At 58.2% G+C, this 13,060-nt stretch overlaps 1 protein-coding gene across 3 annotated transcripts; it reads right to left on the bottom strand.

Annotated features, from left to right (window-relative positions):
* Nucleotides 1-355: 355 nt before the first annotated feature.
* Nucleotides 356-12,571, bottom strand: TMPRSS13 (transmembrane serine protease 13). Of its 3 annotated transcripts, none has more exons than XM_054087183.1 (13): nt 10,424-11,840; nt 6,681-6,852; nt 6,250-6,351; nt 5,374-5,496; nt 5,150-5,279; nt 4,786-4,878; nt 4,652-4,695; nt 4,077-4,236; nt 3,780-3,952; nt 2,963-3,061; nt 2,637-2,779; nt 2,330-2,482; nt 356-2,206 (listed from the first exon to the last, which is right to left on the bottom strand). In XM_054087183.1, the coding sequence occupies exons 1-13, from the start codon at nt 10,466-10,468 to the stop codon at nt 2,192-2,194; spliced, it is 1,452 nt and encodes a 483-aa protein (XP_053943158.1). In that variant the 5' UTR covers nt 10,469-11,840; the 3' UTR covers nt 356-2,191. The 3 variants fall into 3 exon arrangements, with proteins under 3 accessions (XP_053943158.1, XP_053943160.1, XP_053943159.1); XM_054087184.1 differs by lacking the exon at nt 10,424-11,840 and adding an exon at nt 12,379-12,571 and having other exon boundaries at nt 770-2,206; XM_054087185.1 differs by lacking the exon at nt 10,424-11,840 and having other exon boundaries at nt 357-2,206; nt 6,693-6,817.
* Between the last annotated feature and the right edge of the window lie 489 nt (nt 12,572-13,060).

Here is a 13,060-nt window from a genome sequence, read left to right on the forward strand (position 1 = left end):
TGCTGGGGAGGGAAGAGCCCTCCCTGGCTGCGGATGGCAATGGCAAACTCCTGAGGCAGCTTCAGGCTATTTCAAAAAGCACCAGTCCCTCCTCTAATGTTCCCAGCTGCAAGAAGAGGGGTTACAAAGAACCGGGTGCAAGTAACCTTTCATAGAATGGTTTGGGTTGGAAGGGACCTCAAACCCCTGCCATGGGCAGGGACACCTCCCACTGGATCAGGGGCTCCAAGCCCCATCCAACCTGGCCTGGAACCCCTCCAGGGATGGGGCAGCCACCACTGCTCTGGGCACCCTGGGCCAGGGCCTCCCCACCCTCACAGCAAAACATTCCTCCCTAAGAGCTCATCTCAATCTCCCCTCCTTTTCTCCTACCAAAATCCAAGGCTAAATGCCCGTTGCTGCCGTGTGGGGCCGTTGCACAGGCTGCGCAGCTTTCTCAGGGAAGTAGTTCTTGTCCACAGCGTTCACAAGCTGAATTTTGATACTGCTCCCCTCTGTCCCAAGCATCCCAGCAGGAGGTTTTACCCTCAGTGAGCTCCATCCCTACATTACCTCCAGACCTGAGCATCTCCTGCCAAACCCCCATAAGACCTGAAATCCCTCCTTTCTCGCAGTCATAAGCGAGAACCCAGTAGGTGAAGGACTGGAAAGGCTTTTTCTGAAGAGCTACTCCACCCCATGCATCCACGTGATTTATAGCAACCGCAGTGCAGGTCGGGAGCTGTTGTGCTCATGGATGCAGCCCCCCAGCTCGCTCACTGCACACCAGCCCCATGGGTCCAAAAAGCGATGTGGAATGGGGCAGCCCTAGAGCACCACAGCGTGGGCTCCAGCCAGGGCCATGCCCAGCACCTAAACCAAAGCCCAGAGGTGGACAGAGCTCCCCCACCACTCCCTGGGGCTCTCCAGCTTCCTTCCCAGGTGGTCCAAAAGAGCCATCTCCATGCAGAGCACTAACGAAATGTTTATTGAGAAGAGTACAGAGTGGCCAGGCTCCCCAGGACCCCTCACAGCCGGAGAGAAGGCTGCAGCCTTGGCAAGGGACAGCCAGCCTCTGCTCCCCCAGCGGGCACTCGCACCTCTTGTAGCACCTCACGTGCCTCAAAGCATCCACAGGGAGATGCAGGCACTCGTTTGCTTGGGGGAAAATGCATCCCCGCTTTGGTGTGGCCAGGGAGGTGACGCTGGCTGTGCCATCCCTGCTTGCTCAGCAGCCAGAGGGAGGAGGAAGCGAACCAACACGGTCACTGAACAAACAGCCAAGATCTGATGCCTGGCTCATGCTGGTGAGGGGCTGGGCACTGCCGGGAAGGGGTGGCTGTTCTCCATCAAGCTCATCCTTGGCCTTTGGGTGCTGCTGGCTCCCGTCACACCCCCAACAGCCACCCCAGAGTGCAGACCTGCCCCATGCCATGCCAAAATCCCCATCGGAGCAGGTGGGGGAACCGAGACCGGCTGCACACAGTCCTGGGAGCGAGGGCTTGCTCTGCCCACATCCACGCCATGGAACAATACACAACTGAGTATTTCTCTCATGGGGAGGAACGTCAATCAAAAGGCACTTCCAAAACCTATCTGCAGACATGAGAGCAACTACAGCTCTTTGAGAGCCTGGTGGAACTGCGCCTCGGGGCTCCCCTTTGCTCAGCCCTGCCTGGGGAAATTGGGAAACGTGTCCTTGCAGGTGGCACAGAGCTCTAAACCCACCCCAAGACGGCACTGCTGCAGCCTGGCACCAGCATGCCAAGGGGAGCAGTGCCTCACCATGGCCACCCCATGTCTTTCCTGCTCCTCGCTTCCATCCGCAGCCCCCACCGCGCTCACAGGCAGTGCCAGCAGCCCCTCGCCCGCCAGTCCTGCCAGGAAGCACTCACGACACCCCGTCCAGACACGTCTATTTACAGGAGAAGAACAACAGACACAGGGTGAAGAGATGCTTCCCAGTTGGCCGCTGGCACGGGCTGCTGCTCCCTGCGCGCTGCCCGGCTGGGTGCTTTGCCCAACCCCTGCCAGGCCACCTTCCCTTGCACCAGGCGAGGGCAGAGTCACTTTGCAGTCACTGTATTTTCAGGATCTGGGGGCAGCGACAGGTCCCTGGCTGAGTGGACCTGCATCGTGCCCTGGTGGCAACCAAGGGCAGGAGCCCGCGCCGGCCGGAGAGGCACAGCCCAGGCGAGTGTTCATCCCGGTCTTAGTCGTTCTCACTCTGCAAGGAAGAGAGAGGAGAGAAGGTTGAGGTGCCCGAGGCTGGGCTGGAAGGATGCAGCCCCTCTCAACACGCGTGATGAGTCTCTTGCTGCCCGGGCGCAGCCCTGCTGTGCCACCTCACCTCCATTTTGCTGTAGATCCAGCTGAGGAGCTTTGTCACTCGTGTGTAAACACCGGGCTTGTTCTTCTGGCCACATCCTGTCCCCCAACTTGTCACCCCGGCCACATACCAGCGGCCGTTGTCCTCGCAGACCAGGGGCCCTCCGCTGTCACCCTGACACGGAGGAGCAGAGCAGTGAGGAGAGGAGACAGGAGATGCCCCTCAGCTGGTACTAAGCCAGGGGACATCGGCATGTGGGAAGAGCTGGCATCCTTTGCTGATCCCACAACACCTTGCATGGAAAGGACCACGTGCCCTCACCGCTCACCTGGCACGCATCCTTCCCTCCCTGCAGGTACCCAGCACACATCATCCGTGGGGTGAGGTAGCCCTCGTACACCTTGTCGCTGTTGCAGATCTTGTAGTCAATTAGCTTCACCTCAGCCTCCCGCAACTTCGGGGACGTGTTATCTGCAAGGCAAGAGGAGCTGCAGGTCAGGATGGGCCTCATCTCCCCATCATCCCCCCCGGCTCCTCTGCAGCACCAGGCGTTTTCTGCAGCTGAGAGGCCAACAACAGCGAGTCACCTCTGCAGGAACAGCCTTCAAATGCAGCAAAAGGGCTGTGCTTGCTTCTCCCAGCATCCTCCCTCACCTTCGTTCTCCCTGGTCTTCCCAAAGCCGGTGATGAAGCAGGACCTGCCAGTCTGGAATCGCTGGCCGTACATGGGGAGGCAGGCTGGGCGAACCTGAGCTGGAAGGACACATGATGAAAACCAGTGGAGCAGAGACAGATGAGTCACCCAAGAGCAAAATAGCTGCCGTAGTCACCAGCCCTGCAGTTAGGGAGGAACGAGGAGAGCAGGAAACGCTCCCCTCTGTGCCCACCTCAACAGGGTCTCTGCAGCCCCCCTGATACTGCCCATGCAGGGATAGGAAGAGGGGGAATGGTTTTCAGCTCAAAGAAAGGAGATTGAGATGAGATCTTAGGGAGAAATATTTTGCTGTGAGGGTGGGGAGGCCCTGGCCCAGGGTGCCCAGAGCAGTGGTGGCTGCCCCATCCCTGGAGGGGTTCCAGGCCAGGTTGGATGGGGCTCAGAGCCCCTGATCCAATGGGAGGTGTCCCTGCCCATGGCAGGGGGTGGAACTGGGTGGGCTTTGAGGTCCCTTCCAAGGCAAACCACTCCGTGGTTCCGTGTGGGACACAGCAAGCAGCACAATGCCGGCTGCACAGCCGACCCCCATGGCTCTGTGCGCACCAAGCCTTGCCAGGGCAGGATGGGCCACTTCCCAACCACAGGACAGGCAGGGGAAAGCAGCGTGGCCACAGCAGAGCAGGATGCTCCAGCTGGCAGCAGCCTACGGTATGGCTCCAAGGGGTCCCAAGCTGCTTCTTGCTCCTGCCCATCCCCAGGCTTTATCTGTCCCCCCCAAAGCACCAGCCCCAACCAAACCATGAGCCGAGACCTCACCTGAGATCGTCAACGGCCTGGAGAGCTTCATGAGAGCGATGTCGTAGTCGTCGTGATCATCACTGTAGTTGGAGTTGATGATGACCTGGGAGACAGGGATGCCCTCTGCATGCTGCTTCAGGTCCGAGACCCCACCGTACACCTTCCAGTCATCAAGGATCTTCATGCTGTTCCTGGGCAGGGAGAGGTGGAAGCAGCAAGGAGTGAGATGCAGGGCTGAGCACCTGCACGAGGGCTGCTGGCTGCAGCCCCTGCTCCGGGCAGGATGGCAGCCCTGCAGGCTGCGGCAGCGCTCACATGAAGAAGCAGTGGGCTGCAGTGAGGACCCACTGCGCATCGATGATGGTGCCACCACAGATGTGGATCGGCCCGTACTGCACACTGACTTGCCAGGGCCATTTGCTCACGGAGGTTTCCTGTCCACCAATGATCCGGCCAGAAATTCTCTGCCCGCAGGCTGGAAGGGATAAGAAAAGGGCTCGGAGAGGAAACAAGCCTGGAAGAGGATGCACACAACATGCCCACCACCTGCAGGCACCAGCAGTGCCAATTCATAGGAGATCATGGGAACACAGTCTTTGTAGCTTTCTGTCACCCACAAAGTGTGTTGGAAAAAGCTCTGTTTGCCCAAATCAAACTGAAAGAGGGGAGATTGAGATGAGATCTTAGGAAGAAACGTTTTGCTGTGAGGGTGGGGAGGCCCTGGCCCAGGGTGCCCAGAGCAGAGGTGGCTGCCCCATCCCTGGAGGGGTTCAAGGTCAGGTCGGATGGGGCTCAGAGCCCCCCGATGCAAGAAAGCAGGAAAGTGCTCCCAAGCGTGTGTTTGGCCTCACCCTCCCTTGGCCACACACCCTGCCAGCCAACCCTCTTACTTGTGCATCGGAGGGAGACAAACTTTCCCGTGAGACACTGGGAGCTGCAGGAGAAAAGAGGGAGACACAGCTTCAATCCCAGCCCTGTGGCAGCGGGACAAGGGCAGGGCCAGGAGCCGATGCTGCCCAGGTACCTGTTGAGGCTCTGCTGGATGGTCTCTCTCTCGTCAGTCACCGTGAGGCTTTTGCCGGGGACGTGCAGAGGAATATATTCTGTCTGTGACACACTGAGGGGGAGAGGAGAGAGGCAGTGAGGGTCCCCCGCCTAGCTGGGCACTGATCACTCAGTCTCTGCCTTCTCAAAGAGGCTCTGCACACTAAAACTGGGGCGAGGGATGGACTGAAACACCCCGAACAGCGCTGGATACGGAGCCTTCCAGTGGGAAAGCACAGTGCCGGAGGAAAGAAAGAGCACGGTGGACCATGCACCAGAGCAACACCCAGGGGGCCGTCAGGGTCCCCACACCCGAGCAGGACAACCCATCTCTGGGAAATTACTTCTGGAATCCCAGCTGCCGACAGGTCTTTCTGGAGAAGGAGTCATCCCAGGAGCTGCTGCACACCGGCAGCCACTGGCTCTCAGCGCTGGAGTAGACGTGGAGCAAGGACTCATCAGACACGAAGCGCACTGTGGGATGGAGAAGGAGGGTCAGTGGGACCACCCAGCACCCCGGGGGCTGCTCTCCTCGCTCCCACCGCCCCCCCGGCTCCTGGTGCCTCACCGCAGCCCAGCTCGTCGCTCCTCTGGGAGCAGTCGACGACTCCGTCGCAGCGCACAGGGCTGTCCTTGCAGCTCTCGGCGGGCTCCTTGTAGACGATGCCGGTCTGTGACCGCCAGAACATAACTGAAAGCAAGCGCGCACTGTGGTGAGGCCAGGGCTGGCAGCAGGGGCCCGCTGGGGGCGAGGGTGCTGTGACCCACCCAGATGGCAATCCAGAGGAGCCCTGTCACGCTGGGGCACTTCCAAACACCAGGCGCGAGCTTGGGTGCAGGTAGAGATCGAAATAGGACTGAAGAGCTGCAGGATGCAGGGCTGGAGGGGGACTGGCCAGCCCTGAGCATCCCTCCATGCCCTTTGCATGCAGTTCATCTGCTGCGAACCTCACACTTAACCCACTTCTAGCTCGCTCCAGCTGCATTCAGCTCCCCGAATGCTTCAAGCTGCAGCAGGTGGAAAACCAGCAGCTGGATGTTACGAGGATTTAAGCGTTTTCCCAGGTTTCTGTGCCAATTCTCCTACAGACCACACTTGGCTTGGTGGGTCCTGCCTGCTAACACTGTACCCCAGGGAGGGGGAGCATGGGTGCTGCTGGGGGTGCCCCACCACCCCCCGAAACAAGCCCAGGAGGAGGAAAGCACTGTGCAGGCTCCTGCTCCTTCAAGTACTCAGTGAGCCCAAGCAACAGCTTTTCCTTCCCAGCAATCCTGCTCCTTCTTGTCCACCAGATGTCAGGAACACTCAGGAGATGGGAAGAGCATATCTCTGCCTGCTCACTTCACAGCCCTAGGGTTTCCCTGGGCAATCCCCAGCACCTGCTGACCCCCAGCCCCAATGACGTTCCCCCCACAGGGACCTCCGAGCCGGGACCCCACTCACACAGCAGGATGAGGGCGATGAGCAGCACGATGAGGACGGAGACGCAGAAGATGAGTGCAAGCCGTCGTTGGCTCATGCAGGGAGCTCTGAACATGGAGGATCCTGACAACAGGGCACAGGCAGGGTCAGGGGGAGCAGCTGCCTTCCCGACGTCCCTGGACCCTGCTGCCCACCGGCAGGTGCCAGGAGCAACCTGGCTCCCCACGACCCCCGAGATGTCGGAGAGCAGGACCACGAACATCCCACACCTCCCTGTGGCATCGCCCCATTCTGCCATGGTCATCGCTCTCTCTCTTGACCCCCACACTCCTCACAACCCCAGGTGAGCCAGCACTGGGCACAGGAACCCATTCCCTGCCTCCCTCCATCCCCATCTAATTTGGAACCAGGGCCAGGGTGGCCAGAGACCACCCTGGGCACCATCCTCTTACGTGTACTCTCACAGGTCGTGCAGGGAGCCGGGGCTGGGCTGGAGTCTGGGCTGTAGGGCTTGAAGCTAATGCCAAGGACGCTTTCTCGAGGCTGCGGAGGTCGGACACCAAAGATGCTGCTGGCTGTGGAGGCATGGGTGGTGGGAGGGACACTACTGGGCGATGCCGTGGTCTGTGAGCAGAGGACACTGTTACTGGCAATGACCGTCACCCACCAGAGGGTCCCTATGACTGCCACCCCACTACCCAGGCAGTGAAGGCAAAGGTGATGAGCTCCCTGGCACAGCCGGTCACTGCTGGTGGCTACTCCTCCTCAGTATCATGAACCGTATCGAGAGTTACCGCTACGGTGACTCTTTCTGCACCACACACCTGAGCCTCACCCAAGATGGGATGGCTGAGAACACCTTTGTCGCAGGGCTTTTCCCCTTTAGGTGGCTGCTGGCCAAGCTTCCCAAAGCCATTGCACTGATCGGAGCAATCAGCCGGCTGTTTGGCGCTGGCTCTGTCACGCCGTGGCCCAGTTCCGCGGGGCCAGTGCCCCAATTTATGCATCTATCCTTAATGAGCCACTTGAAAAATACGGTGCAATTTCCAGCTGTTGTTTAGTAATACATAATAATCAGTGTTTTCCAAGCCCTGAAACGTCCTGCACCCTGGAATGCTGTTCTGCAGTTGTGTCACTCTTGATCCATGAATTAGCAAAGGAATATGTATTTGCTTCCTTTCCTCAAGATACGCTTCTTCCAAGCGCTCCATCACCTACAGAAGCAAGCACCTCTCGTTTTTGGACAGGACACGAGTACAGAGCCCACAATAAATGCTGTTTCCTCTGACATTTATCAAATCTCTCTCTCTATCTGGCTATAAGCAGCAGCTTTGGGCTTTAGAGAAACTGCAAAGGCGTCGCCAGCCAGCAAACAGCAACGATAGCCCTTCCTGGGCTTCGCTGTCAGCCGGTTCTTACCCCGCTGCCTCGTTCCTCCCACCCGCTGGTACCCCAGCGCCACGCAGCCACGACCTACTGCGCCTGCACAGGGCTGTTCAAGGGAAGCCAGTCAAGCTCAGACCACGTCTGTCCCTACAGACAACATCGCTGCTGTCCCACAGAAGGGACACCCAAGGGAGAAGCGGAGCTGCCATCCTTCAGCAGACCACAGCCACCTCGGCACCCACAGCCCGGACCCTCTCGCAGGGACTGCTTGGCAGCCAAGAGGTGGGCTTGAACGCACCCCTCTGGAACCCTGACTCGCGTTCTTGGCCCTGCAGCTGCTAGAGATTGTATTCCCTCATAATTTTCCCCAGAGAAGGCTCCAAGGAGACCTTAGAGCAGCTTCCAGTACTGAAAGGGGCTACGTGAAAGCTGGGGAGGGGCTCTGGATCAGCAGGTGCAGAGATAGGATGAGGGGAACAGTTTTGAGCTGAAAGAGGGGAGATGAAGATGAGATCTTGGGGAGAAATGTTTTGCTGTGAGGGTGGGGAGGCCCTGGCCCAGGGTGCCCAGAGCAGTGGTGGCTGCCCCATCCCTGGAGGGGTTCCAGGCCAGGTTGGATGGGGCTTGGAGCCCCTGATCCAGTGGGAGGTGTCCCTGCCCATGGCAGGGGATGGGACTGGATGGGCTTTGAGGTCCCTTCCAACCCAAACCATTCTGTGATTTTATGTTAACCAGCAAGCATCTCTTTCCCTGCCAAAGCAGCACACAGCACCCACAGCTCTGGAATGGGCAGAGAGGATGGGGACCTCGGGCAACCAAAGTTGCCCCCTTCCACCTGGATTTCCTTTCCCCTCAAGTTTCCTGCCGTGAATCGCGAGCCCTAATGAGCACGTCGGGATCCTGCTCAGGCTCATGCTTTGTAAATCTGGCTGTGCCCTCTCTTGCAATGGGGCGGTGCAACTTCCTGGGCATTATCCCCTGAGTCACACACCCTGGCGTGGTCACGCGAGTCCCCGCTCAGGATCTACCCCAGCTGAGCACCAGAGGGGACACAGCAGCCCTTGAGCTGTGCCTTCGTAACCACTCGCAGCCCAGGCTCATCAGCCGCAGAGCCAAAGGGCACAGCACCTGGGGCTCCTGATGAGGCTGCCTGGCCACTCGCCCTGGCCAGTGGCAGCGCCTGCAGGGCCACCTTCCAGCATAGACCTCCTCCTGCCACCTGCAGGGCCCTTGGCACAAGCACTGTTAACATCTCCCAGCCATCAAGAGCTACCTCCCCACTCACACCTGGGGACAGGGATCAAGTGAGCAGCTCCGCATCCACCTGCGCATGGGAAGGAGCAAAAGCAGTTTCTGTTTCACCGTATCACCCACCCCTTTCCCCACCAGACAGCTATAACAAGCCTGAATTTGCTCTGTTTAGCCAGGTTTCCCTACACCTGAATTTCACAGCAGCCGTGTGGGCAAGCCCAGGAGAGCTGAGCTGCAGGGTTGCCTTCTGGTGGGCTCTCCTGAAGATGCTGGGGAGCCCAGGAGAGCCCCTTGATGTGCTCTGTGGGGCTGGGCTGGTAGCTGGGAGGGCTGCAGAGTGCCCAGCCATTGTCCTCCCTTATGAAGCTGAGCACTCACACCGATGGGATTCAAGCTTTTGCAGCAAGCATTGCACACCTGCACTGTGAGTGATCCCTGGGTCCACACAGCGCCCTTTGCTAGAAAGCACACACCATCAGCAAGAGAGCCAGAGCTGCAGCAGGTCCTGCCCTGCTGCTTTGCAGAAACAAAGCAACGAGCAGATGCCAGGAACATTTCCTAGGAAGAGTTTCTCTTGCCTATGCAGAAATGACGTTTCTGTGAGTACCCTGGAAGTATCATTTACGTTAGCTTTTGCGTGCTGTCTCCACACATCTGATACTTCACGAGCCTCATCCTGCAGCAAGCCGAACTCTTCTGTTGTCAGAGCAGCAGGATTGCAGTGATGTTAAGGACAAACCTCTCCATCAGACTGGAAAACACAGCTGCACCCAGGCAGTGATGCTGGATGCTAAAGCGTTTCCATCTCTGGTGTGCAAACACTGACATTTAAGAACGTGATAGGTTAAACAGCTCTCATTACTGCTTAGCAGGAAACACATGGCCTTTTGTACATGGGAGTGAACTGTTGGCTACTTATTTCCTTAAAAGTCTGAAGTCCGCATACATTTTCATTTAGGTCTAACAGAGAAGCTAACAAAACTTTTACAACAGGCTCCCAGTAACCAGCAGAGAACAAACAGCAGTGGTTTATGAAGATATTTCTGTAAAGGAGCGTGCAGTAAGAGAGAGATGTGACTTCTGCCCACAAAACCTTTACTCATCCTTTTCAGGCTTTTGAGTAAAAGTCAGACCCGGAGCCGTGACTCTCTTACACACGCAGCTGCGATTCAAGCCCTTTTTCTGACGTCCTTGCTGCAAACATCCCACAGCCACAAGAGCGTTGGGTGCTGCTGCGGGCTGGCACCTGAATGTCAGGCGTGGGGACAGGAGCACAACCAGTTTCTTTTTGTGGCAGGGCTGACTTTCAAACAACTGGGGAGCAGGGATGCTGGGGATGAGCAGGAGGGCTTCACCAGCTCTGCTCACCCTGTGCTCAGAAACGAGCGGATGGTGGTCATCTGCCACACAAGCCCTTCGCTAAATGTGTTGTCAGCATGAACAGCACCTCCATCCTTCATTGCTCTGCTCCGAGGCTTTGAGCAGAGCTGGGAAAAGCAGCCAAGCCACAGACAGCCACACAGGAGAAACCCATGCCCTTTGCACCGTGAACACTGACCTCCAGCTCCACTCCCTGCTGCAGAGGGAAGGGCACCAAATCCATGCCAGCAGAAGACAATCACCAGGGAAGGGTGGTCCAGGCTGGGTTCGAGGCTCAGGATCCATGCGTGATGGGGAAGGGAGGCAGAGAAACCAGCCAGCAGTCACAGCTGTCACCCGCAGTTTCGGAGTGGGAGGGAGAGCAGATGCCAGGCAACACCTGGGGTGTTGCAACCAGACCCGGGGCCCAGAGGAGCAGAAAGGCACAGCAGCCACCCAGCATTGGGAGCATCAAAAGGGGAAAGAGGCAGCCTGCTTTAAATAAGCTGGAAGGAGCTGCCTAAATAGGTGATCATCTTTCCCAGCTGTGCTGGGGAGCCACCCTCACCACCGCTCTCTGCTGCTCACAGACCATTGTTCGGAATCAGCTCCTTCACCTGCTTGGAGAGCGCTGATTGTCCACGGCAGATTAGTTCAGCTAGCACACAACAGCAGCATTGTCCTTGCGCTCACCTGGGACAAAGCCCTCCCGAGCGTGGGAAAGCTCCTTTTCCTTCCTCCAACACCCATCCCACCCGAGCACCGCAGCGGCCGCTTGGAAAGGGATGGACCCCTGTCCCCAGGACAATCCGGGTAGGAGCTGTAAGAGGACACTGCCAAGACCTGGATGCCGGAAAGGGGCAGTGCAAGAGGAAGTGAAATCCCAAAGCACACCAGAGCCATTTTACAAGCGCGGATAACAAGCTGTGTCGATTGAATCGGCCCCATGGGGATAGGGACAGGTTGCCCTGTGCCATGGTGACCACCCCTTCAGACAGCCAGAAACGTGTTCCAGTGGGCGAATAATCACTGCTCAACCCAATCTATGGATGGACAAACCAGCATGGAAAGAAGAAGCGGCTCCTGGAGCTGCAGGGCTGAGGGTGGCACCTGGGACTCCTAATGGCCCATTTAATCCAAGTGACAAAGTGGCCCAGTGGGGATGCCCAATATTGGGCAATTGTCTCCATACGTGGGTATCCTGGTTCCTGCCCTGCTCTCAGCAAGATGCAGTGCTCCTGCCCGCTTTTGGGGCCACCCAGAGTCAGGGTCACACTGCAAAGCAGTGCTGGGCGCAAGGTGCCCCTCGGAACCCTTGGAGCATGAGCCCAACCTGCCCCTGGCTGCCTCTGAAGCACCTGTATGCCAACGGGCAGGAAGAAGGTGGCTTTAACAGCTGCTCCTGCTTCCCCTCGAGCCCTATGTACTCCGTCACCGCCAGCTTTGCATGTTCTGGATGTTGCTGGCACAGTCGGCAGAATTTGGAGCCGTAATTACCCGCTGCCTCACCCGGGCGGGCTGAGCCCGGTGTCCAGCCAGGGATGGATGTTTTCCTCATGACAGGATGCTCAGCAAGGCCCCACAGCCCAGACGGAGCAGGTCCTTGTCAACACAACCTAAAAAGAGCACAGGGAAACCTACCAGGAGAGTGGGTGAGGGAGAGCAGCGGGGGCTGAGGCCACCACCTTGCTGGTGGGAGGTGACAATGGGCTCAGGACCCGCGGCTCACATGAGTGCCAAGTGACACTGAACCCAACAGACAGCATCAGCCCACCCCACCAGCTGATTTAGCAGTAGACGGGTACGGTTGGGCTTGACGATCTCAAAGATCTTTTCCAACCTAGCGATTCTATGATCCCTGTGGTCCAGAAATGCGCTCCACATGGAGAAGCAGTGGCTCCAGGGATGCCTCCTCTGCCACCAGGGATGCTGGCAGCACTCCTTCTGTGTGCCGAGGGAGCGCCAGAGGCAGCAGCCACACAAACACCTTGCCCCAGGTCCTTCTTCCCGGCTACTGTGAAGGTAACAACTAGAGAGCAGGAGGGAGAAGCTGGGCCCTCCACCAAACCCGGAGGAAAGCAGGTCCATACGGCCACAGAGCAACCCCCGGCGCTCCTGCCCAGGTCAGAGCTGGGGGAGCTGCCCATGCCTTACCGGAGAGGCTTTTCCGTCCATCGGCCGCTGCAGGGCTGGGTTGGGATCAGAGCTCTGGCACAGCCATCCTTCACCGCGCCGAGCAAAGTCAAGTCCGCGGGGACGGGGCAGAATCTGTTTGGCGAGCGGGCTCCTACGTCAGTTCAGCGCCGAGCGCAGAGGGAAACCAGTCTGACCTGCTGCCCGGCTCCACGGCTGCCTGTTTCCCAACTGCTCCAGGCACAGCGAGCAAAATACCTTCTTCTGCTGCCGGTCGCCCCAGCCAGGAGCTGAGGAACAGGCAGAGGTAGCAAGAGCCTCGTCTGCGGACAAAGGTCTGGAATTCTGGCAGCAGGTGATGTTTGGCCCTGGAGGAGAGCGGCATGCCCAGCACTGGGGCTCCTCACCGCTCTCTTAGCTGCCCACCCACCCAAAGCTTCTCTTCTCCACTCTGTGCCCACCACACGCTCACTCACACCTCTCCAGCCCTGACCAAGGGCTGTGAGCGCCAGCTGAGGATGGGAGAGGAGGGGGATGCACAGTGCACAACCATCCCCAACCCCAGTAAAAACCCTCCTGTGCTCCCCAGGTGACCAGAAAGTCCAGAATCCCCTGTTTCAAAGGAAATGAAATGCCGTTTCCCTCTAGTTTCCCTAAAGGCTTTTTCATTCCTTGGCTAATGAAGTGATGTTCTCACATTGTG

The sequence above is a fragment of the Cuculus canorus genome, chromosome 23 (assembly GCF_017976375.1).
Source record: "Cuculus canorus isolate bCucCan1 chromosome 23, bCucCan1.pri, whole genome shotgun sequence".
Lineage (NCBI taxonomy): Eukaryota > Metazoa > Chordata > Aves > Cuculiformes > Cuculidae > Cuculus > Cuculus canorus.

Bases quoted from the DNA above. Each gene is read 5' to 3' on its own strand.
- TMPRSS13 (XM_054087183.1), bottom strand. From the start codon at position 10,468: ATGGATTTGGTGCCCTTCCCTCTGCAGCAGGGAGTGGAGCTGGAG. The intron at 4,696-4,785 runs GTACCTGGGCAG...TTTCTCCTGCAG, and splicing joins ATCCAGCAGAGCCTCAACAG to CTCCCAGTGTCTCACGGGAA. The intron at 3,062-3,779 runs GTGAGGTCTCGG...GTGTCCTTCCAG, and splicing joins CAGGCCGTTGACGATCTCAG to CTCAGGTTCGCCCAGCCTGC.